Source organism: Myxocyprinus asiaticus, chromosome 7, assembly GCF_019703515.2.
Source record: "Myxocyprinus asiaticus isolate MX2 ecotype Aquarium Trade chromosome 7, UBuf_Myxa_2, whole genome shotgun sequence".
NCBI classification, from domain to species: Eukaryota; Metazoa; Chordata; class Actinopteri; order Cypriniformes; family Catostomidae; genus Myxocyprinus; species Myxocyprinus asiaticus.
Window position 1 is genome coordinate 24,735,400 of NC_059350.1, and position 27,337 is coordinate 24,762,736.

At 38.3% G+C, this 27,337-nt stretch overlaps 1 protein-coding gene across 17 annotated transcripts in view; it reads left to right on the forward strand.

Moving 5' to 3' along the window:
• Window positions 1-27,337, forward strand: part of rims1b (regulating synaptic membrane exocytosis 1b) — a 118,366-nt gene that overhangs the window by 32,345 nt on the left and 58,684 nt on the right. For 16 of the 17 annotated variants that reach the window (XM_051703076.1, XM_051703079.1, XM_051703082.1 and 13 more), the window contains 5 exons: window positions 14,933-15,207; window positions 15,958-16,829; window positions 24,303-24,343; window positions 24,587-24,697; window positions 25,239-25,338. In XM_051703076.1, the coding sequence (XP_051559036.1) occupies window positions 14,933-15,207; window positions 15,958-16,829; window positions 24,303-24,343; window positions 24,587-24,697; window positions 25,239-25,338 (1,399 nt within the window). Of the gene's footprint in view, window positions 1-1,425; window positions 1,974-14,932; window positions 15,208-15,957; window positions 16,830-24,302; window positions 24,344-24,586; window positions 24,698-25,238; window positions 25,339-27,337 lie in introns of those variants that run through there. The other variant, XM_051703091.1, reaches the window with a different exon arrangement.

Here is a 27,337-nt window from a genome sequence, read left to right on the forward strand (position 1 = left end):
ACATTTTGTTTCCCACACACATACACATACTCATGAGCCTGACACATAGTGATGTCAATGGACCTCGGCAACTTAATAAAACAGTTGTGTAGCAACGGCAAAGCTATATACAAGAATGGCGAGAAGTAAAATTAAACTTACATCTTGGCGATTTTAAGCAATGTTTCGAGAACTGCAGACACAGGTAATCCAACACACGATCTCTCTGGTTTCTTTCTCTCATTTTCGTTCATGCACACACACACACACACAAACGCATATACGTTGTTACTTCAGCAAGTGCTCCAGTTAAGCAGCACAAGCATCGCAATCCTCCGCTGCTAGTTTTAAAATTATGTTTTTGAACTAGCAATGGGGGCTCGGGCTGTATCAAAATGCTGAATCCATGGCGGAAGAAATTAGTTCCACTCACAAGAGCATTTTATGGACGAAAACCAAAAAATGTCTTGATAAAAATCCTGAACGATGTCTTTAGGTTTGTAACCGTGGTAAAAGCAGAATAATTGACTCAGGACCGTTAAATTATTGAAAAATAATTCACACCCCATGGTGGTAATACGGCCATGATCTGCAGCGGAGTGGCCTTTACATCTTGGGTGTACATTATTTTTAAATAATTCAATGGGCCGGAGTCAATTATTCCTCTTATACCATGGTATAACAGTATAATGCTGAATGACAAAGGAGTCAATTATTCGTCATTTATTCCTTACATGTACATCTGTTTGCATTTCTGTGGCAGCTGAAGAGTCACAGACAAGCCGTTGAAATGTGTGGTGCTGAGTGTATGACTCGCATATGACATAAAGGAGGAAATATAAAATTTGGGTAGCACTTTATTTTACAGTACTGTTTTACATTTACGTACTATATAATTACAACAACTATAGTAGGTAGTAACCCTAAACCTAACCTTAACCCATGTTAAGTACATGTAGGTACCTAATACTTGTACTTTCTTGGGTAATTACACTAAGTATACTAAAAGTACACGTACTGTAAAATAAAGTGCAATCAAAAATGTTGAATGGAAAAAAACTTTTCTGTGGAATGTGTTTTAGGAAGCTTAAAAATAAACTTAAAAGTAACTTAAAAGTAAAGTAATTAGTATTGTGATTACTTTTGATGAAGTAGTCAGTAATCTGACTACAATTTTATGGGAGTAATTTGTAGTGGAGTCCTTTTTTAAATTACTAACCAAACACTGATGGTAATTTAGGCTAACACCCTGTCTACACCAGATGCGAGCGGAGCGTTGCATTACGTCAAAATCAAATAGATCCCATTTTAATCAGTTAAACTGTCTACACTGGAAGTGTCTATAGCCTAGCGCAACGCAGTGCTAACAATAAGCGGATATACTGTTCTACTGCCGACATGCTGAAGAACTACTGCAGCCACTTTATTATCCATTCCGTCGGAAAGAAAATTATTTTACTTATCAAATATCATATGTTTGAATCTTTTTTAACATGAATTTTGTTTGTTTCATACTTAAATAATCTTTTGTTTCTAACCATATTTTTACACAGTTTTAGCAACACTAACATTACAGTAATAGTTATTCCGTAAGTAAATGTTTATACTAGTGGATTTCCATTGAAAACACAGTAGGATACAGATTATTTTCACATCATGACACGTCAACGCGCCCGGTGTAGACAGGATGTAACATTTTGCCTAACATCTCCTTTTGTGTTCCACGGAAGAAAGAAAGTCCTAAGGGTTTGGAACAATATGAGGGTGAGTAAATGATGACAGAATTGTAATTTTTGGGTGAACTATCCCATTGAAAGTTGAAGTGAGCTCACAGAATACTGGCGTTGTCACACTACTCAAACTTTGTCACTGATTGGTTGTTGTAAAAATTCAGTTGGTTTCATTCTGCTACATCTTACCACATAAATTTTGACTAATTTTACGCCCATTGTTTGTCTTCTGCTCATGCAAAGTGTCTCATAGGGAAGGACAGGGTAAGACATTCTGAGTATTGTAGAATCTGCATGGGCCGCCAATTCTTTCCTCGTGAGAGCAAGCAAAGAGAAAGCTAGCATGTGTTTGCTGAACCCCCACCCCCTCCCTTCCTTGCTACCTCCAGGGTTGCCAAAGAAGTTGCCAAAGCAAGGGGGTTATGGGAATTGGAATTTTGATTGGTCGGAATATTGACGTCTCAGAACTGGTTGCTCTTTATTTAAATGGGTTTAACTTTAATATTACAATAAGTTGTACTCTACACAACATTTTCAGTAGAGACTTTAGACAAATGCATGTTATAAACATGTTTTAAACATGTTATAGAATCCCCATTTACAAAAGTGCTACCAGTGATGAGTGAATGCTTATCTGTGCATGTTCACTGCACCTGCCTGTGCCCTGGGACTGCAATAGGCATGCCACGGGGTGAAAGTCCAAGGTCAAAATTCAAGGTTTTGCCACGCCCGAAATGGGGATGTCATATTGCAATTCACTTTGTTAGTATTGATGAAAGCACTCAGAGAACAATACTTACCCTGCACTCCAGTGGGCACTTGCTACTATTGATATATGCTTTCTTACCATTATGTGTGTGGTGTGTTTCCTGTAGGGCGTCTGTGTTTATTGCTGTGTTCGTGCTTGTTGTATTTAAGTTTTCCCGAATGTCTGATTAAAGTATAGAATTTGTCAGTGTTGAAAAAAAGTCTTATTGTTTGGCATCTACTAGCTTAGAGTCATGTGTTAAGTTTAGTGCTAAGAGCTTATCTATCATGTACAGTTGCTATCTTACACTTAATTTGGTGAAGCCATCATGGTGTGATTAATCACCGAGCAGACTGGATTTAAGATTTAGCCTGAACCTGAGTTATTTATGCCACAATAGTTTTAGAAAGCTAATGCAAAGGTGATCTCAAGAGCAACATGCTTGTGCAGTCTATTTTCTTATGGGCCTTTTAGTGCGAAACAGTACAACTGCTTAGCTTTGCTGTTAGTTGTAAGCCATGTTGTTGGGTGAAATTTTATTTACCAGTGTAACACCTCCCTTGAGCTGGCTAGGGACTCTATTTATCCATGTTCTGTTTACACGGAGTGCACAAATGCTGATGTGGGCACTCTTCTCACTACATGCTACTCCTCTTTTCAGCCCTCCTTTAGCTTGCCAATGGTTGAGCTAGCTGAGCAAAAGTGAAAGAAATCACTCCAAAAAATATCTCAGTCTATTTTTAAGATGTGCTCATTTCAATTGAATGACAAATTTTCATCAAACTGAATTGGGTAATCTTAAACCTTTAAGCTTGGATTGGCCTGCTGAGAAAAATATTATTATCAAAATATTAATAACTACAATCTTGACACAAAATAGGTATCGTTTTAAAGCTTAGAAGCTGTACTTTACAATGCATGTAGACATTATGACCAAAACTGAACTACAACTGTAATGCTTCGACACCCCAGTACCCCAGTCCTTTGCATTGCAAGTAAAACTCAATTAGTTGAGCTACCACACAATTTGATTGCACACAAACAAGCTTGCAAATGTAGTTGGTTATGTAATGCATACAGGCCTTAAGACCTTCCATAGCCCTGTGGCTATGAATTCCCCACTACCCACCCACAATATGCAAAATACTTTGTCACAATAAAATTTCACAAATTTAAACAATCTTTTCCATGACTACCAGCGCTGCTTTACACTATTTGAATTAACTTGACACAGCATGACACAATACCTTCTTGTACCACTCGTGCAAAAAAAATTAAGAATTCTCTTTCAACCATTCAGAATATCCAAAGCAGCTTATAATTAAGAAAAGGCTTACCTTAAAAGTTGTTTTTCCTGCTTTTGCAGAAAGAGAATTCCTTGATATGTCACTAAAATCCAAGGATCGGAGAATGTCACTTTTCATGGACATCAAAACTAGATGGATTAGTCTGTCTTGCAACATGGTTGAATGAAATTTTTGACAGAATGTTCCCCACTGGCATTAGTTACGAGCAAAGTCAAGAAAATGCAAAAGTTAGGTCCACATTAGGAAACAGATTTCTTTTCTCCTGAGGACCTAAAGCAAGGCTACGGCACTTCTGTTTTCCTTTTTTTTTATAGTCCTTGAATAGGACATTTTCTTTGGGAAAAAGAGCAGAAGAACGTAGTTCTTCAAAGGGGATTGCTACATGTTGCTCAGAAATCCAAATCTTCGAAAACTTCAAACTTTTGTCTCCATGTGGATTTTGAGCAGAAGTTAAAAACAGAATGTACAAACGTGAAAAACTCATCAGTCTCAAGACAACAGTTCAAAGTATTTACTCCAATTAAATTCTGAGCATGTGCAGCACAAGGAACCCATTCAGCTAATGGGTTAATTTTGTGTATGTGAGATTGCATAACTGTAATGTGTGCTGGCTGCTGGCAATGATGATGACGATGACGAAGTGTAGAGAGAACCCAAGTGGAGTTTATTTACAGTAGTTATTTAAGTGCAGTAATCCAAAAACTTTAACTAAAAAACATGAACAAAACATGGACTTGACAAGACTTAAAACTTGACTTGACATAAAAATAACATGGCTTGACTTGGCTAGAAAGAAACACATCCACATACGTTCACATTCAATACTTGACAACCAGACAATGCAAACAAGAGGGCTTAAATACAATTTCAAAATAAAAGACACGAATCAACAAAATACACATGACAATACCTTTATAATCACTAGACATTTTACTTGTATTGGCAATGCTTTGTTCACGGCAGTTCTCAATGTTTATATCCAAATGTTTGTGTGTCTCCTTTGAAAGCAAGTCCTGGCTCAGATATAAAATTACTGCAACTACTCTTTTTAGGGGAAAATTACGGTTGTCTAAGTCCATGGATTTTACCCCTCTCCGCAGTTCTAGTGATCCATACAAGGATGCACTTGCGGTACGCCTCTGAGCCCTCATGCTCTACAATCCGGTCATTTACATACTTTCAATCGTTGAAGCCATCAGCACTCCCAAATTTTGAATGGACATTCTTGTTTACTCCACCAAAAAGTGGGCACACAAAACAGTACACAGCTCCCTTTCATGGGATATAAAGGAGCCAGTTTCGTTTCCACAATTTACTAGCCTACTATTAAACAGGCTTTTTGAAACTGTTCTCTTATGATTTTTATATTGCTATTCTGGTTCAGAGAAATCAGCTGTCTGTGGCCCTTTATCGACCCAATACTCCAAAAAAGTCTCACTGATCTCTCCCCAAATTCCAGGATCAGTGCTTGTGTACTCTGTGTGATGATCTACGGCAGAAAGGGCAGGTGGTGAAGCCAGTGAAGGGCCGCTAGTCTTGAGCTGCAATGCAGAGGGTGGTCGCAGTTCATTATTGGCATTATAATCAACCGAGTCTCTACCTTACTCAGTCTCATTATCCCCAGCAGCCGTTGATGGTTGTGTAGCTCCATCTTAAAGATTATCAGGGGTGTGTTTCCTGTACAACAACATAACTCATTGCTTAACCACCATAGTATGACATGTTGGAGATCGTTGGAGATATTAACTAGCTAGTCGTGACTGTTTCCCGACACCATAGTAACTATGTTGCACATCCATCGTTCGAACCACCAACTTTGGTTTAACAATATATAGCTGTCATTAATGACATTACACAGGGGGTGGAGTAATAACTTCTGCAGATATCAAATTATAATAGCTCATTTACACGTACTGCAGAAAGATGTTTAATGCACGAAAGATGCTGAAGACACAAAAGTGGCATGCACGATGTAAATGTGAAAGATACATTGCGCTGCAATAATGGGGTTTCCCTTTACATCAGACTTTGGGGTTCTCTTGACGCACTTGAGCACATAAGCATATGTGTATTCTTTAAAAACCTATAAGACATGGACACATAATAAGCTGTATTCGCCGACAAAAGCCGTGTGTATTAAACTCCTGAGACCCCTGCATGACTGCTGTGTGAATTTTCTATTTCCCTTTTTGATTTGCAACTAGTAGCTCCTAATAAAAAATTTAAAAAAGCAGTTTCTAGAGCAAATAGTTTTCCTAAAAAATCGACACATATGTGGACAGTGGGACTACATTGTAAAATTTTAAATAACACTAAGCTATAGAATGTCCTAATTTTTTAATCAAATTGTTTATTATGTTTCAAGCAGTGTTGGTTATTCATGTTTTTGAGATGTTAAAGACATTACAGCTGATTTTCTGTAAAGCTGAATAAATAACTCTTATTCAAAGTAATGTCCAGCATCATTCAATCACTACCAACCATGTTAAAATTAAATGTAGCATTATAAAATTCTGAATCTATGTACTGATTACCATTGTCCCATGTCTGCCAAACATGCTGATTGGTCCAAGCACCATCTGCAGCCTAAAACTGAACTTTTGGTATGATTTTATCATTGAATGCACTTATTTAGTGAATGACTTAACCTCCAGTGTGCTGTCTGTCTTCATTGGTCTCAGAACGGTTTGAAATGCACCTTATTTTCATCCTAACTCCATATAAAGCCTCTGAAAGCAACATTTTTCAGCTTTTGGATGAACCAGTTTATTCTCAATGCGAATGTGCATAGTAAATATAGAGGAATGCATTAACTAATGTTAATGAATAGAATCTTTTTGTACAGTGATAACAAAATAAATCATAACAAAATGTATATTAAAATTAAACTAAATGAGCTAAATAACAGATGTGTTACTGTTGGAAGTTATTCAACATGCTTTTGTACTTTTGAGGAAATGCGGTCCCAGTTTCCACAAATGTGGACATCATGTTTATCAGGGTGCTGACGCGCTAAAAATTAACTGTTTTTTTTTAAGCAGCATATCAAACAAAACTAGACTCTTCTCTTTACAACAAAACATGTTTCAATGAAAAAACTTGAAGAGATTTCTTACCAGAGGCACTTTTGTTGGTGCTGCATCCATAGGAGTGTTTCAAGGAAATCGACAGCATGCTTTTGTGTCACGTGACTCAGTGCGACAGAAGTTAACCCTTTAAATGACAGTCTAGATTCCTGTGAACAGTATTCATTTAAATTATGTGTTGCGTATAGCGAAGCCAAAGTAAAACATCCACGCATGTGGACACGGTGTCACACAAGGTTAAAGCGCTTTTTCTTAACAGCCTTTAAACCCTTAAATGGCTGCATTCACATTTAACGTGACGTTTGAACACTGCTTTCAGCTAAATTTGGAATAAGCAGTTTTCTTAAGTGATTGTAAACATGGTCATCTTGACAGAATGAAATATATATATGGAATAAAAGATATAGATGCCTAGGCGAAGTGAAATTATGTAAACACATCAAACTAACAAGGAACTATGCTTTTTTTTTTCTTTTCTTTTTTTATCTCCTTTTCTCCCAATTTGGAATGCCCAATTTCCACTACTTTGTAGGTCCTCATGGTGGTGCGGTTTCTCACCTCAATCCGGGTGGCGGAGGACAAGTCTCAGTTGCCTCTGCTTCGGAGACTGTCAATCTGCGCATCTTATCACGTGGCTTGTCATGCATGACACCGCGGAGACTCCGCATGTGGAGGTTCATGCTACTCTCTGCGATCCACATACAACTTACCACACGCCCCATTGAGAGCGAGAACCACTAATTGCGACCACGAGGAGGTTACCCCATGTGACTCTGCCCTCCCTAGCTACCGGGCCAATTTTGGTTGCTTAGGAGACCTGGCTGGAGTCACTGAGTCAGCACACCCTGGATTTGAACTCGTGACTCCAGGGGTAGTAGTCAGCGTCAATACTCGCTGAGCTACCCAGGCTCCCAGGAACTATGCTTCTAACCACAGGTAAAGAGCTGTAGTTCTAACCACACAACTTTGTGATGCTGTTTGCGAATGTTTGTTGGAACTACAGTTTCGGGAAACACCAAACTTTTGGCATCTATATAGTGATGCACAGAGCTCTTGCACTAGTGGTAATTTTTTAATTGTCAGTATGTTGCCTTGGGTGTGAGAACGTTGATGCTTCTCATTAGCTAAATATCATAATCTTCACCATGTTTAGGAATAGTATACCTCCTCTTTATTGCTAAATATGAATGGGTAGGCCAAGGCAATGGGAACATACATGTGTCAGGTTTTACCTACATTGTGGTACCAAATATCCCCACATTGACAGTAAATACCTGAATTCACCTATTGTGGGAACCAGCAAACAGTCCCCAGGAGGAAAACCGCTTCATAAACTTACTAAATGATAGTTTATACTAATTAATAGTCTTAATGAAAATGTAAAAATGCAAGCAAAGTTTGCCTGAGGCTAAGGGAATAGAAAATATAATTAGCTCTGTATAAAAATAACAGCAGTCATTGAAAGGCCCCCACCATGAAAGAAAAACAAGTGTGTGTATGTGTGTGGTGTGTGTGTGTGTGTGTGTGTGTGTGTGTGTGTGTGTGTGTGTGTGTGTGTGTGTTTGAATGATGTTTGGGCAAGTTTTTTCTTTGGGGTGTGTGAAAGAGCTTGTGTGTCAGCAGATCTGTCGGTTTTTGAGAGGTAGACAGTTATTTTTCATAACCTATTTCTTCTGAACTAGCATGCTTGAGCCCTAGTCCTTTTCCCCAAACAATCCAACAATACATTCCTCTTCTGATGCAATATACTGCCTTATTCCTCTCTGTCCCACCTTTCTTTTCTCTCCCAAATTAGACATATGTAACTGCTTTTCCCCTGTCCTTTAAAGTCATATAGTCATTTCATGGTATTGACATCTTAACCTGCCCTTTTTACTTGCTGTGTGTCTCTCTCTATATTTGAGACTCACACGCTCCCTCTGTACGTCTCACTGATTTGGTTACCATGGAGAACAGTATTCATCAAAGCAGGGGGTGGCTGGCACACTTACGCTTGGTGAACAGTAGAGAATGGATTCATACCCATATGAATGTACACACACACACACACACACACACACACACAAAATGAAAACATATTCTTAATCCTCTCTGTCCATCTGTGTGGATCTCAGGTCTGCTGTTAATTTAATTATACTTATAAAGTTTGCGGTCTGATTTTTGATAGGTTCTTCTGATACTGTTTCCAGCTATCTACCTGCTCAAGCCAATCCTATTCACTCTATTCAGGAACATAGAGAAACCATCGTTCCTGCCCTCCCTTAGATTAACTGTTTCTCTCTCGCTCATGATAATGGCCAGGTCTTAGTGGCCTACATTTTGAAATGTTTTTTTTTTCTTCCCATCCTCAGTTCTCCGTTTGAGAGAGGGGCTCTAGCAGCCTTTGGAAGATGAGAAGCTTTAATGGCTTTATCCAGGTGCCCTGGATATTGTTGTGAACTGGCCTTTGGAAAAAAAATATATAATGGAAATCGAAATGGAAAGAAAGTGAATCCTCCATTGTGTATGTGGCTTGAATTGGGTCTAATTCAAGGATTAAAGCCTTGGATTATTTTACCCACCCTCGAATGCACACAACTAGTGGCGAGTAATCCAGCCATCTACAGATCCAGCCTTTTACACGTGGGACACAACACTGGTCTTTGCTGTGTTGATCTTCACCGTTCCTGTGATCATGATCTGTTCAAACCAGTTTGCACCTATACATGATAAATATACTAAAATGTTAAAAATGTTTCAGTATATATATATATATATAAATATACTGAAAAAAAAATATTGAAACAATTAAACCTTAAAACAACATACATTTATGGGTGAAGGAAAATTATTGCATACAACTTTAACATTTAACAAGAATAAATTTTTCTTGCCTCTACTGGCACATTTGTTTTCTTGTTTTAAGCAAAAATCGAACAAAATGTAATGAAGTTTTTGTTTAAAACAAACAAAAACAAAAACTCAATTGAGTGGAGTAAGAAGTCATTTATAAATGCATTATAAATATTTCATATGCAGGTAAAGTAACATGCAAAAAAAGGTAACTTTCGTCCAAATAGAGAAGATTTTAACTTACATGTTATAAATGTTTAATAAAGACACTTATTCATATATTAATAAAAAACATAAAATGCCCTAATTGCCATGATTTATGTAACAATGCAGCAAAAAATATATATTAATTTAGTGAGATTAAAAAGAGGGATTATGAAATTTGCTACTGTCTGCTTTGTTTATATTAAAGGGTTAGTTCACCCCAAAAGAAATCTCTCATCATTTACTCACCCTCATGCCATCCCAAATGTGTATGGCTTTCTTTCTTCTGCTGAACACAAACGAAGATTCTTAGAAGAATATCTCAGCTCTGCAGATCCAATTGATCCAATGCAATTGAAAGGTGACCAGATCTCCAAAAGCTTCAAAAAGGAGAAAAAATCAGCATAAAATTAATCAATAAGACTCCAGTGGTTTAATCAATACCTTCTGAAGCAATCCATTTGGTTTTTGGGTGAGAACAGACCAAACTATAACTCCTTTTTCACTTTACTTCACTCCTTGGCAATCATGATTTCAAGCTTGATTACACTTCTTAGAGCCATCTAGCGCTCTGCGCATGCATCAAAGCACTAGGAAGTGTAATCGAGCTTGAAATCATGATTGTGCCTAGAGACTCAAATAGCAACATGTACAGTAAAAACGGAGTTACATTTTGGTCTGTTCTCACCCAAAACAAACTTGTTCGCTTCAGAAGATATTGATTATACCACTTGAGTCTTGTAGATTACTTTTATGCTGACTTTATCTCCTTTTTGGACCTTTATGATTTCTGGCCATCATTCACTTGCATTGTGTGGATCTACAGAGCTGAGATATTCTTCTAAAAATCTTTGTTTGTGTTCAGCAGAATAAAGAAAGTCATACACATCTTAGATGGCATGAGGGTGAGTAAATGATGAGAGAATTTCATTTTTGGGTGATCTGTTCCTCTAATTATTCTGCCAAATGAATAAATGTAAAATGTAAGTGTAATTTCTGTAATGAAAATGAAATCTGTAATTTCACTCACTTGTGTTGTCACTTTTTTGTCATGATGATATCAAAAGAATGGTACTTCTCTGAGTGGTGTCCCAACTTACCTAGTCCTAGTTATCCAAAGTCCTCTGCAAAAACACTTTTCAGGTCTTCATTCACAGCATAAGTCATAAAATAAAACCTGATGACAATTAAACCATACTGATCTTTTATGTACAGGTTTCTCATGTTGGCAATTCCTTAATATAGTCGTCATGTGTCTACTTACCATTAAGGTACATTTTCATTGGTTACTAATGTTGAATAAGTGTTATTAAGCATTTATAATGTGAGGTAAAATGTCTCACTCTTTGGCAGGTATATTTCAACTGTATATCAGTGATTAATAGTGCATTTGTAAATAATTATTAGTCACTAACAAGCCCCCACATAATACTTTAACAAAGGAAACATTAATGTAAAGTCGAAAAATAAACTTAATTCAATATATATTCTCTTAAAACAAGACTTATCTTACACAGTTTGTCTCTCAAGTAAATGTGTCTTGTATTAAAGATGTTTAGATAGACAAAAAACTAATTGCAGTGTATAGCTGTAAAATTACAAAACATTTTCCATGCAGACAAATGTAGAGGTCTGTGGTCTGTTGCTTGTCCCTCGTCTCAAGATACATGTTGCGGTGGTAGTTTCCAGTGGAGTTGAGAGGAATAGCACAGGCTGCATTGTCATGTCAGATGGATTGAATAATGACGAAGGGCTACTAGTAGCGCAGCGGGATTAGCAGGGATTGCTAATCCTCCCTGAGAGTGTTTCTCTGGCTGGTTGACAGCTGTGGGCCTCTGCACATCTGATTTACCTCAGATTATGCTGGAACCATGCCAACTGGATCCAATCAGACCATGATGCTCTCTCATCCCCTCTCTCTCACTCTCCCTCATGTCCATCCTGCCCTAGAACAGCCTCTCCCCTCAACACTGAAACGCAGAGCACTTTCCGAAAGATATCTAGCACTGGCCACTATTCGAAGATATTGTTTCTGGATGTTCATGGAGTTGCATGTTGACCCTGTGAAAGGGGACCCAATATCGGGGAGGATGCCACCATGTGAGTACAAATGTTTGTGAGTCTGTCTTTAGATTACATTTCTAGTTAGTTTGAGAAACTATGGCACATGCTTGGTAGCATAAACCTGTAGGAATTGTTAGGTTTTCAAAGTTTCAAACCTTCGTCGCAACATTTGGTTTCTCGTCTGTGGCAGATGTACAAGCCATGTCATTTGATTTCTTGCTAGCTGTAGGTTTCACAGAGCTCTGATCATTATTCCATAAATAAAGCATTTCTGCCAGTGCTGTTGTGAAACGTCCTGTTTTTGTGGCACATAAGCTCTTGCTTTCATAACCGACAGATCAGCTAGCGCTAAAGATGACTGTAACGATACAGGCTTTTCAGTGGATGTCTGCTTTTCCATTTTCACACTATTCACCCAACTGATAAAACATGCAGCGTCTATTGCATGGTGTTAATGATACAGTTCTGTATGACACAAACCTTTGGCTTCTTTCGCAGCCCTTAAAAAGCACTGAAAAATAGGTTCTTGGACAATAAGAGTTATTTTCAACCTATTGTATTTTGGGAGGACAACCAGCCTCGACAGCCCTTATGTATTGTAATAGGAGTGGATTTACTGTCATTCTCAGGGTGCTTTAAGAGCCTAATGCCAGATCAATAGATTGGATCTTTGTGCTTTTAAAGCCGTGGATGTGTTGTCATGGCAAGATCTGTTCATTTGATTTAGCATCTCCGCTAATCATGTGAGATCAGGCCTGTCTAGCTAGCTAGCTCAAAGAGAGTGTGAGAGAGATAGTTTGTGTAAGAGAGAGAGAGAGAGAGGGAGGGAGAGAGAGAGAGGGTGGGATAAATATGGGGAGAGGAAGTAAAGAAATATAGTGTCGGCTGAGGTATTTTAGGAAGCCTCAGCCATCCATCTCATGAATGAACCATTACAGGGCTCAATTATATTCCTCCTTTGGGGTGGGGAAAGACAAAGAGGGAGAGGCAAAGAGATGGCAGGAAGCAGGTTGACAAATATGAGGCTGAAGATATAATAACCTGTGCCTTTGTAATGGAAAAAACCCAGATAAATAAAACAAATATTTGACTTCCTCTGTTACTTCCCATTTAGAAACACAGTTTTCATCCACAGCAACATTGAGCATACAAATTGCAGTCCTACCAACAAAGTCTCACAAAGTGTAATAATTTGTACAAGATGATGAAATCGTAAGAAATCACACAGCTTGGCTCGTATGAAAAGGTACAACTTTTATTCCCATAAAGCCCAACCAATCAACAAACAGAATTTCAAATGGATGCAATGCCAGCATCAAATTCTCGCTGGCCTCCTATCCAACACTTTATTTTAAGAAAAGAAGTGTCTGTGAACAAATGTGGCTACTCATTCCATATTTATTTATGCAATACAAATGACTGATGCATGTTAATAATCTATAATATTCTTCCATCGTCTCGTTCATAACCCTGATTTTTTCTTTAGTCCGTGGTACACAAAAGTTATTTTCCTATTAAAATAATGATTTAGGTTTAGGGTTTGGGTAAGGTGGTTACACTTTATCATTAGATTTAGGTTTGGTTAGGTTTTTAAAATCATAAAAACATTGTTTGTTGGTTTGCATATTTTTCTCTATGGGAGTAAAAGTCATATGTTTTTGTATGAGCCAACTTCGCAAACTTATTTTTATCACTTTTCATGGGACCAAGCTGATCCCCCTGGACTGCCCTGGGGTTAAGTGATCAAGAGTACAATGATGATAGAGAAAAACTGTGATCTCAGTAAGTTCTTGGATCAAACTTACTTGGGACTAAACCATATACCTACACTATGTGGCCAAACACTGATCGCATAGTGAAATCTGAATCAGTGGGTTGACATTTGTTTAGCTAAAATTAGTCTTTGCTAACCGAAATTTGAATTCCCCCAGTGGCCAGAGTTGTCAGTGTTGTTGGGCATATGGGCATGTGGGAGCTCCATTTTCTGCAAGTAGTTATATAGCTGCCGGTCGGAGATCTACATATGGGGGTGTAATCTCCAAAAGAGGGTGGAGTTACTCCAGAGGGGGGCACGGTTACTCCAAAAGGGGTTGCGCCAAGTCCAAAAGGGGGTGTAATTTTCGCTCACGGTTAGGGCTAGGGAAAGGGTTAGGTTAGGGGCTCCCTATATCCTTAATGGCGGTTTGAGCTCCCGCCCCTTTTTTGAGCTCTGCTTGCAACTATATCCTTCTCATTTTCTGGGTGAAATTTCTAAAGAGGGGTGCCAAAAGCAAGTTGTTTTCAGCCATACCTGATTTTATACAATGAAGAGGAATACAAATTTTATTAACTCTACCTGATGGGGCCTGGCTCACAGTTGGCGTTCCAATTTACCCCAGAGATGTTCAATGGGGTTTAGATCTAGGCTTTGTGTAGGCGAGTCAATTTTTTCCACAACAGATGTGGTAAACATTTCTTAATGGACCTCACTTTGTGTTTCATGCATCAACTTAGAACTGCCAGTCCTAAAAATATGTATGTGGGAATGTATGTACAGTATGTTTGTATACATGTATGTATTTATGTGCTGTATGTGTATTATATGTCTGTTTGTTTGTTCTTTTAAAATTAACTTAAAATGATGTGGACAATAAAAAGATAATGCTGAAGTATGTCATTTTTCCAAAGTTAAAAAACATAATTTTATGAAACAACTAAAAGTAATTCATTTGTTTGGTTGATTTCCCAAAAGCAGTGGGGCTCTGTTTTAGTGAAACATTGCTCTGTTTCTTTAACCACACCACCCAGCCTGACATAGCATTATAAGCTCAGCAAATTTAGGGTGGGTCTACCTGTTTGGCTGACCAATTCTGTTTGGTGATGCAAGTGCTGCAGAAATTACACACTTCAACTTCAAATACTCAGAAGTCTAAAATATTAGCTGTACTATACATATCTTTACATCTGTACCTCCCTTAACAACACATTTGTTTGTCTACATAGGTGATGTGGGTATGTAACCTGTGCAGGAAACAGCAGGAAATCCTAACTAAATCAGGAGAATGGTTTTCAACTGGGCCTGGGGGGCGACCTCTTAGTGTGGGTGCTCCCCTCAGTGGCCTTGAGATGGACAAGGACAGGAAGTTGCGTTCCAGATCACAGGCTCCTGGCATTAATGCAATCAACACTCTGCCACCCAGCATTGGTCTTGGTTACCCCACCAGGGGAGCAGATATAATGCCTGCCTCACGCTCCCGCAGTGAACCACCACGAGACAAGTATGCCAAAAATCATGATTTATACACGTGCTAATCCTAAATTATATTTTTTCAGAAACCCTGTCTAAGAATATATGAGTGTTTCTTCAACTATGGGCACTTTTGGCCCTATGGATTTCTCTTTTAAAACTCTCTTAAAACACACTTTTCACTCTCTCACTACTTTATTTCATTTGTTTACTAACAATATCCAACATTGGACATTGTTATATATATTAACAGTTTATATATATATATATATATATATATATATATAAAACAACAATAATAAAAAATAATAATAATAATTTGTAAGCTTTCATTAAAATCAACACCTGGGACAACTTGAAGAAATGCCAATACATACATGAAAATACAACAGCTCACAGCACTCAGCAGAGTCATGTTAGTGAGTAACAGACTCTGTGCTGTTCTGTATTCTGTCAGCATATTTGTTATATTTTAACTTTTAAAGAAAATCTGTGTTCATCCTGACCTGTTTTCCACTGGCAGTATGTGAACAGCTGCTCTTGCCTTATAATCTCTTCAGAAGATGACGTCTGTTATCTTCCTATCAGATGCATATTCAGCTAAATCCTTTTTTAAATTTTAAATACATGAATGGCCACCATTTTAAATACAGGTGTTGAGCTATGTATCATAAAACAAGTGTAGCATCTCAATATATGCAAACTGGCCTGGTACTTGAAAATGTTTAATGCTGCATTGCACAATTGTAAGTTTTTCTTTGTTACATATAATCAATAACAGGAAGAGACCCGTGTCCCTGCATGAGCAGAATGGAAAGGTGATTGGGCGTGGAGAGAGAAGGCAGGGTCCAGGCAGGTTGTCATTACAAGCCTCTGAAGACCGAGCTCCTGGTGTGAAGCGGGACAGCAGACGATTGGAGAAAGGCCACTCCCAGGAGTACCCAGAGGATGACCCCCATCCCGAACGAAGAAGGAGACAGGAGGAGGAAGAGCGAGAGCGTCAAAGACGAGAGGAGGAGTACCAGACCCGTTACCGTAGCGACCCAAACCTAGCCCGCTACCCTGTTAAACCACAGAAGGAAGAACAGGAAATGCGTATGCATGCCAAAGTGTCCAAAATGCGTCAGGAGCGCCATCACAGTGATCTAGCCATCAATGAAATGGGATTGCTTCAAGATGGGGGTGAGGCCGCTGGAAATCGCATGAGCAGGCAGCGAATAGTTAGCAACGAGGACCGCAAGGCCCTTTTAGAGAACCATCGAGTTTATTCTGTGGACAGGACCGTGGGGGGTGGCATTGGGGGACAAGAATCCCTTGCTAAACAGGGCCATGGTGGCCCTCATGTGGGCCCTGCAGGGCCCCCAGACCTCAGGGATGGACACGACTGGGGCCCAAAGGGGCATCTGGAACCTGGGTCCGCAGCTTTTCTGCACAGGGCTAAGCGAGAAAAGGCTGCCGAAATCCTGTTTAAAGACTCTTCCCTTAGCTCGGACCAGTCGGAGTCATTGCGGCCACCTCCACCAAGAGCCTATAGACCCAAACGAGGCTTCAACAAGAGGCAGATGTCCATCAGCAGCTCTGAGGAGGAGGGCGGCTCCACACCTGAATACACCAGCTGTGAGGATGTGGAGATCGAAAGTGTTAGTGAAAAAGGTAGGTGACCCTTATTTATGTGCAGTGGCCCCAAAAATTATTTAGACACTAGAAGGCGGGGTTACTCCAGATGGGGGGTTGCGCCAACTCCAAAAGGGGCGTCACTTCCACTTACGGTTAAGGTTAGGGAAAAGGTTAGGTTAGGGGCTCCCTATATCTTTGCTGCCATCCCTTTTTGGACCTCTGCCTGCAGTTATATCCTTCTCTCAAGATCACACAGGTATATTAGCAGAGTAACCACAGGTGTACTGTAGTTCATTACATTAACTATGGAAATTTTTCACTAACGTTTGACAACCAGAAAGTGTCCAAATGCTTCTTTCTCTTTATTTTGAACAGTATATCTATTGTTTTATCTATTGCTCAAACCTAACAAAGTTATTTCTGTGATGTGCTTTGCTTGAAAAGTGTGCTAGTTCTATCCTTTTTTAAATATATGACATTTGCTTTGATATTTTGTCATTGAATGTACTGACATTCACTCTTTTTTAAGTGTGACTTGAGTGTCCAAATACTTTTTGGGGCCACTGTAGCTAATGTTCTTGTCAAATTTTACTCTTTTAGGATATAGGCCTATGTGCTGTATATTTGCGATGTGTATTAAATGTGTTTTCCAAATGTTTCTTTTGCAATTAATATTATCTATAAGGATCTAATAGTTCACTATTACTGATACTTCCCATAACTCTGGATGCTTGATCATTCTACCTGCAGTCTTGAAGCTGTTTAGTGTGACAAGTATGATCAGTTCTGAACCTAAAGTCTGCTAAACAAACCTTGTTGATTCATGCAGCGTAGATGTTTATTCGGAAAAAATAAATAAAATAAATTTAGAGCAACAGATTTGGGAATTAGGACAGCAGCTCTCTAACATAAAACCCTCTAACATAAAATCGCTGAGTGACTGACTGGCAGTCCTGGGATGCAGCATGTCCAATTTGGGGACTCACTTAGTCATCATTGAGTAAGCAATCCCAGCTCTGGATGCAATTATGCTTTGGGTTTTCCTATCACTCTCAGCTCCAGGCTCCTCATGGTTTTGAAAGTCCCTGGCTTGATGCATTTGTGCAGAACTAAATTAAAGCTTCTCTTCTGCTGTGAACCAACATGGATATTGTTTAGCTAAGTATAAAAGTTATTAACCAATTAAACAGAGCAGAGTGTAAATTGAGTACTTCAAATCTATTTAAATGAAAGCTACCATGTGTAAACATAATATCACCTGTCAGAGCTGTGACCTGCATGTGCTCCAGCATGTTGCATGGTACTGTAGTACTTATAGGCTATGCGGACAACCTGACATTGAATACGGTTTGGGTAAATTTTTTCCGATCCCATTAAACCCATCTTCTCCCTATCTTTACCCTTCTCTGTCCTATGAATAAAAATGTTAAAAAACCTAAAAATAAAAAAGCAACTTTATCCATAGTTGTGAGGAATTTTTGTTAGCAATGTTTGTGGACGTACTTATTAAAACTGTGCTCTGCTGAAGCCTGTTTTCTTTGGCAATGACAGTTTGGTTTGCAATGACAGATGCAGAGCTAATTTATATTGACTTGATTTACAACAAATAGCGTAAGGGTGGGTTGCACCAATAAGGATTAACCTTAAACTGAGATTGTGGTCAAACTTTAAACCTTGTTTAAAAATAATCATGGTTAAATTTAAACCATCATTTTAATCCTGATTTAAATTTCACAGTAAATCTAGATTAACTTAATCCTGTTGTTCCATTACTTTAAACTCAGATTTAAATTTAAATTAAGGATTAACTTTAAACTTGCAGCTGAGGAGGTTTAAATATAGAAAATGGCAGCACTTTTTTGGCTGATTGGGGAACAATGAAAGAGTACCTTGAAGAAAAATATGGGACAGACTGAACCCTGTTTAGTTTTATGACAATGAGGAATTTTCAAAAAGGTATAGATTCATCAAGGAGTCTGTAATTAAATTAAATGAAAAAATTGGACCCCTAATTAAACATAGCAGTGACCGAAATGCAGCTATACCACCATTGCTCCAGCTTCTGATAGCCTTGTGCTTTTATGCCGCTGGTTGTTTCCAGATGGTGGATGGGGACCTTTCTGGAGTTCATAAATCAACTGTGAGCAGAACTGTTGGAAGGGTATCAGGGGCAATTGCAACACTGAAAGTTCAGTATATAAGATTTGCACCGACAGGCGGAACACTGGCTGGATTTTATACAAAAGCTGGTTTCCTGGAGTTATAGGAGCGATTGACTGCACCTACATTCGGATTCAGAACCCTGGTGGAGAAAATGGAGAGTTGTTTCGCAACAGGAAGAGCTACTGTTTCATCAATGTTCAAGTTGTGTGTGATGAGAAGGCCCAAATCACCAACATTGTGGCTCGATGGCCAGGATCAACACATGACAGCAGGATCTTTGACAATAGCCACCTGTGTGCTTTACTTGAAAGCCATGCATTCCAGGGAAACCTGGTAGGAGATAATGGGTACACCTGTCATGCCTACCTGATGACCCCCCTCTTGAACCCTATAACACCAGCTGAGAAACGCTACAACTCCTGCCACATTGCAGCAAGAGGTCTTGTGGAGAGAGTGTTTGGTGTTTGGAAAAAAAGGTTTCCTTGCATGAAGAATGAGCTTTGAGCAAAGCTTGAGACAACACTGACGGTCATTGTTGCAGGGGCAGTATTATACAACTTTGGGAAAAGACTTGGAAATTAGCTACTACAGGAGTCTGAAGAGGATCACCCAAATGAGGGCCGAGAGGATGCACAGCAGGAGTGCAGCGCTGCCTCTGCAAATGGAAATGCTGTCCGGAGAACTCTAATTGAGAACCATTTTACTGCATAATTTGTGTTATGTGGCATTAAAAGATGTCAAATATGTAAACACAAGAGAGAGAGAGAGAAACTGTGTACATGTCAATGCACTGCAATATACTTTCAATTCAATACATTTTTAACATTGATTGAAAACATTTTTAATTCAAATTAGTTTCTTGAATATCCTTTGCACAAATAAGATGACCAATTTAAAATGGTTGCCTTCATGTTCTCTATTACAATTTATATAATATTAATACATTAATGCAACAATATAGCCAGATACAATATAATTTACATACAGTACTGTTCAACAAATAAACATTAAAACAAAATATTGTTTGAACAATGTTACTTGTAATTTTAAATTAGACTATTTTCATCCATTTCTCTAGATTTCTTTAAAAACAATTGGAACTGGTTCTAGTTCTCTGCAAAGTTTGTCTTTTTGAAGTTGCAGTATTTCCCGTTGTAGTAGAAGCTCCTCTCTCTGTGTCTTTGCATTGTCGATCTGAATTATATTTTTCTCTTTCTCCAGTTGTAGTAATTCAAAATGATATTAGTTTAAGTCAGTCTTTGGCATTGCTGAGCATCTCCTTCGCTGACACGTTTAATAGTGGTGGTGTGAGCGCACGGTATCGGCTCGCTGGCGCGTACTTTTGTGGCATGCGTGCAAGAAACAGACACTACATCTCCATTATTCGTATCTAAAAGACGAACAAACATGTTAAAGGTGCACTCAGCGATTCCTGAGAAACACTGTTGATATTTGAACTCAACTGCCAAAACAAACACACCCCTCCCTTCGGTGCTCCTTTGGATCTCCACCCCCCAAATTCATGCATGCGAGATGGTTTTACGCACACCAGCTCCAGACACTCACATCTCTCCTGCTACTAAATCAAACATCACAACAACAGCATATATAGTTTCTGTGAAACATAGCGAAATTTATATTCCCCACCTATCGAGAAGAAAAAGAGCAACTTCTGCATCCGTCTTCAAGCCTTTTACCTCTCGGAGGTCTCTCCACCGCTGAAAAGCCTCACCGATGTTGACGCGGCTCCTAGCCCTCGACTTACCATAATCCTTCTTTTTTTAGTTTATATTCGTCTGACCTTTTTCTCTTGGTCTGTTTTTCAGCCATTTGTCCTCCTTGGAGTTTAGAAAGTTTGCATAAGCCTTTTGTAGGTTGGCGTTTGTGGGTCTGGCTGGTCCGCAATGGTATCATCATCAAAAGGGTTAGATAAGGGAGATATTTGTTGCGGGATGATCTGGATGATTTTTTGAGACAACGGATCCATTTTGCTTGCTGGTGGACCTCCTCCCATGAGAAAAGTTCCTCTTCTCTCCTGGGCAGCATCTTTTTTCACTTTTGCTTTTAAGTTTTTCCAACAGGCTTTCAAGTTCATTACATCTTGCTTGTCCTTGATACCCACAGACGCATTAAAGCTGGTGCTTAGCTGGACCCACGCCTCTTCTTTTTTCTTACGGTAACATTATCTGTCTTCTTGTCTTTGATTATGGTCCTATACTGTTCCATTAATTGAGATATCAAATTCTTCTCATGGCTTGTGAAATTAGTACTTCTTATGCACAGCTGCGATATTTCCTTGGCTTTTATTTGATCTGTCTTTTATGCCGTTGATCTGTCTAGGAAGCAGTTATTAACGACTGTAGAAATTTTAACATTTTAAATTATTTTACCTGCACAAGTTTCTTTTTTGCAGAGACAATTTGATATTTACACTTGAAAAGGAAATAAAATAGTGTTATTATTATTTTGTTACACTGTTTAATCCATCATGGCAGACAAAATGAATTGCAAGTGAAAGATTTAATCACAGGTTAACATTATAATCACTGATTTGTTAATCCATGTTTAAAATCAAGTGGTGCAACACAACTCGAATTAAAATAAATCCTAGATCAACAAATCTTTGATTAGCTCTATACTCTTCTTAATTTAATCCTTATTGGTGCAACCCACCTTAAGACAAGTAACTAGTTAACTCCCAAGTTTATAATGTCAGTGATTGCCAAAGGAATAGCTCATGCTTGTTTCAGTATGTGCAGGTCCTGCACTCCATCAGAGTTGTAAGACAGTTTTCTGAATGCAATCAAGATGATCAAATGAGACTGTAAAACATTTATGCAGTGCTGTCTTGTTTAGGGTTTGGCACTAACCTCTCAGCTTTATTGCTGAAACCAAACATAGGCTACTATATGATACGTTCATCTGAAGTTCAGTGAACTCTATTTTCGATATAAAGTCTTGGTTATCTTCTTTAGTTTAAATCTAGCTAGTCAGTATGGGAACGTTATTCTACACAGTTTCCAAAATGGCACAATTCCCTCCTGTTTGATCATGTAAAACAGATGATCATGATAGTCTATGTAGGCCTGAAGAAAGAGTCAAGATCACACTTGGATCTGAGCTTCAAGCTAGCAATTACACATGCATCTTACTTGGATGAAAATAATTTGTCCTTGTATTACAAAGATATTGTGCAGGATTCAGTCCGCACATTCCGATGCCCCTTGGTCCATGAAGTGATCTTGTTTTGGGTATTCTATTCAGTGCCTGATTGGATATCCTACACTTACAATATTGCTTGATGATTTATATAGTCTTGACCATGAAATTCGATTAATGTCTTTTAAAAGGTGCAGTGTGTAAGATTTAGAAACCCTTGTTATTAATGACACCTGTGTCCGTTAAGTGAACTGCAGCCAGCTACCTGTTGCTCGTGCTCGCACTCGTGCACACACTCCATAGGGACACGAGCGAACAAATAAGGTAACGTTCAAAGAGACTGAACGTGATTCACCGGCATCATGCTGACAGATGAGGTAGCATAATTAAAATTACACAGTTTTACTACAGACTTTGAGACTAAACTAAAACTACTTATCAGCTAACATAGCATACTGATACACACATATACAGCTACATATTACCGAACTATACCAGACAGTTTACTGTTGCACTGCACTGTTATGTTGCACTATTGTATGTTTTGTATGTCGTATGTTGTACTACAATCAAGAAACCAGCATTTTTGCTTAAATTTATCCTGTATACATGACATTTAGTATAAATCAGATCAAATCAAATCACTTTATTGTCACACAGCCATATACACAAGTGCAATGGTGTGTGAAATTCTTGGGTGCAGTTCCGATCAACATAGCAGTCGTGACAGTGATGAGACATATACCAATTTACAATAACATCAAATCAACACAACACAATTTAAACATCTGTTATACACATAATTACATTCAACAATATACAAATAATAACATACACTGTACAGTATACAATACGCTGTTTTTTTTTTTTTTACTATATAGATACACATTTTTCAATAAAAATTAAAAATTAAAATATATTAAAAAAAAAAATTTTTTTTATAAAGAGAAGATCATTGAAATTATTTGAAAGTTACAAAGCAAGGTAGCTTCCAATTCGTCAGCATTAGCAGGTAAGATCAAGTTAGCTAAAATTACACAGATCAATCCTTATGGCACTATATTTCACATGCTTTGCATTTTACCTGTCCAATAAGAAGAACGCCAATTCAGGGTCGGTTTTGATCCCCAAAACCGAATGAAGGTCCCTCCAGAAATCAAATGCCCTGCCGATGTTCACTCTAGTTTTTGCTCAACCACGATCACGTTCCCACTTAGCCAGATGGGATTAAGTAGATACATTTTTTTTTTATTATTATAAAAAAAATGTTTTGGCTTACTCTGACTTTGTGTAGGAGTCGGTGTTGTGCTGGGAGCCGGACATTTGCTGGATTCCATCTCTAAGATAATGTTACCTAGTGTTGCAGTTTGTTGTCACTATTGAACAGCAGAAGAGAAGCACCGAGGCAAGGCTCTCGGGAGTGCGCATAAATGTCACATCCTTCGGATTTTCCCGGCAAAACTGACCCTCTCCCTTCGCATAAAAATCAGTCTACAGGCTTTAATAGGCAACCTAGGAAGTCTGGGAAGGGATCATTTTTTAAGTTGCGTTACAAGCCTTCACACATTGGCAAAGCAAAGGCGAATATTACATGAAAAGTTTTACATACTGCACTCTTTAAATTATATGTCTTTTTTTTTTTTTTTTTTTTGCATTTTTAGTTAGTGTGCTAACCATTTAGCCTGCTAATCTAACATTCTTACATGCATTCCCTAAAGGTTAGCATGCGTTCAATTAGCATAGTTTCACTTACTATATTAGAACATTGAATTACGTACTGTCAGTGGGCATGACCATGAAGTTTTGATATTTTTGTGCAAGTATGCGCTAAATCTAAGCCTAGGGTTGGCGAAATTGTGCTAACGGGCTGGGTCAGGTACACTTAAATTCTGAGGTTCTTTGCCAGTTATTTTACCATCTGCGTCCTTTGATTTACCCCACCCCAACTTTCTGGTTCAATATTAAATATGTCAATACAGAAAAGAAAATGTGCTTGTCGTGGCAGTTCATGGGGACTTGTACACCATTCAGCCACTGCATTGGATATGTTCTCTGGCTCCCTGTTCTTTCCTGTATCTGGAGTCTGGACAGCTGTAATATGTAGTTCTGTTTTAAAAATCCCATGCCAACTCTAATGTCCTGTACATTTATTATTTTGTATTTACAATGTTCATGTTCATTCTGCAGGTGACTGGGACTGTCATCCTCTGGACCCCACTGTGTGGCATGTAAGTCTTTACCCATTTCAATCATATACAGTATATAGCAGTCATGGATCAGTCACAATGTGAATTATAGTAGAATCAGCAGTTGTTTCATTGTTTCGGTTGCTGATCTGTCTGATCTCAATATATGTTTGCTTGTAAAGCCTACCCACAGTTGTTGAGTGTGTGTCTATACGTACATGTCATGTCAGCAAATGTGTGCTCACCATTAATGGGAGTGTATAAGTGTTGTTCATTTTCTCTCAGCATCCTGTTAGCTGGCAGCCATCCAAAGAGGGAGATCATTTGATTGGCCGCATCACTCTAAGTAAGCATTCCACCATGCCAAGAGAAGCCGGGTCCCTACTGGGTCTGAAGGTGAGCTTGTCAATGACTGTGTACAACCCGTTAATTACATTGTATTTCTGTTGGTGCCTTGCACTTAAAGGGATATAAAACTACATTTAAAGGTCCGCTAGGTGCTAAGCTCAGCTTGGCTTTTTATTTTTTCTTGCCATTTTTTAACACTATTAAATGTTCATGTATATGCAAATAGTCCCCATTTGGCTCTGCTGATAAACTTGACTTTGCTGTAAGGTCCTGTTAGAGGCTATTAGAGGCTAAAACCACATCCACACTAATATGTTTAGCTATTTTGCTACATTTGCACCTCTCATCCACACTGGAAAGGCATTTTCCTCTTCCGAAAATTGAGACTTTCGATACATTCTCTAGTAACAATCGGAAACGATGTTAGGAAACGGAAAAAGAGTTTTCAACTGAAAACGTACAGTATGATGTTAGGAAATGGAAAAAGAGTTTTGGACTGAAAATGTATGTGGATGTAGCATAAAGAAATGTACTTGGTTCATTATTGCAGATTGTGAGTAAACATGACTGTGTCATCTATCCTGTCCAGGTGATTGGTGGGAAAATGACAGAGTCAGGGAGACTTGGGGCCTTCATCACCAAAGTAAAGAAAGGAAGTTTGGCTGACATTGTAGGCCATTTACGAGCAGGTAATGATTATTTATATTTGGATTATTTATAGTAAAAAAAAAAAAAAAAAAAAAAAATATATATATATATATATATATATATATATATATATATATATATGACCGAAGTGACAAGATTAACTGTGAATCTGTAGTACTGCTGTGATTTAGTAGAATTAGTACTGTGCTGTAGAATAACAATGATAAACCAATGATGCTGGTACCCAGCATGCATTGCTGCATAAATTAATTATGCTGTTGTTTTTATGTTGTCACTTTTAACAGCTTGTTTCATAATGATCAGTGTTTTTCCTTTTATCTGAAAATTATTTTTGTTATTTGATAAAATTTGTATCCCAAATGTTGATGTCTACGGGTGTCTAATTTGTTCCATATAACAAAGTTATGTATTGAAGAATCATGGGGGCCTGGGTAGCTCAGCAAGTAAAGACGCTGACTAGAATCCAGGGTGTGCTGAGCAACTCCAGTCAGGCTTCCTAAAGCAACCAATTGGTCTGGTTGCTAGGGTGGGTAGAGTCACATTGGGTTAACCTCCTGTGGTGAGTTCTGCGTGGATGCCACAGAGAATAGCGTGAAGCCTCCACATGCTATGTCTCCACGGTAATGTGTTCAACAAGCCACGTGATAAGATGCGCGGATTGACGGCCTCAACAGAGGAGGCAACAGAGATTCGTCCTCCGCCACCCGGTTTGAGACGAGTCACTACACCACCACGAGGACTTAGAGTGCATTGGGAATTGGGCATTCCAAAATTGGGGAGAAAAGGAGAGAAAATCCAAAAAAATAAAAATAAATAAAAATAAATAAATGCATTGAAAAATCACGTGTTTTGCCTACATAACAATTCTCAATATTAAAAATTATGTTGCCTATAAGTCAGAATAAACAATCTTTTCACATATCTTTCAAATTAGACTCAAGAATCACACAATAAGTGTTGATTGGGTATTACGTTAGTTTGAAGTCAAACTTCAAACCTACTATATTCTCCCTTATATCATAGAACTAGCAAATGTTTCCACTTTAAACATTTTGGTAATGGCTAGGAGGAATTTGTTGACAAAGAATGTCTAAAGTCCCAACCTAGTGGAACACTAATCACCATAATGGTGACTTTGTTCATGAAACATTTATTGTCAATTAATAACATTAAATAGAGCTAAATCTTCAATCTTTAACATTTATGCATTTGCCATTATCAAAAGAAAGTAACTGTACATCCAGGGAACACATCATACCAGGTTGTCCTGTGATTCAAACCCATGACCTCTAAACAAGAATTATAAGTGCAATACACTGTTGTTGTCTTTTACTTTGCCCAAGCATCCAATGGGAAATCTGATTATTTTTGTTTTTATAAAGAACATAATTGTGTTAGGAGAGAAAATATCCTGGCAATATTAAACAGTATGTCAACAATACTAGTTTTATTGGGATATACAGGTGCATCTCAATAAATTAGAATGTCGTGGAAAAGTTAATTTATTTCAGTAATTCAGCTCAAATTGTGAAACTCGTGCATTAAATAAATTATATGCACACAGACTGAAGTAGTTTAAGTCTTTGGTTCTTTTAATTGTGACGATTTTGGCTCACATTTAACAAAAACCCACCAATTCACTATCTCAAAAAATTAGAATACATCATAAGACCAATAAAAAAAACATTTTTAGTGAATTGTTGGCCTTCTGGAAAGTATGTTAATTTACTGTATATGTACTCAATACTTGGTAGGGGCTCCTTTTGCTTTAATTACTGCCTCAATTCGGCGTGGCATGGAGGTGATCAGTTTGTGGCACTGCTGAGGTGGTATGGAAGCCCAGGTTTCTTTGACAGTGGCCTTCAGCTCATCTGCATTTTTTGGTCTCTTGTTTCTCATTTTCCTCTTGACAATACCCCATAGATTCTCTATGGGGTTCAGGTCTGGTGAGTTTGCTGGCCAGTCAAGCATACCAACACCATGGTCATTTAACCAACTTTTGGTGCTTTTGGCAGTGTG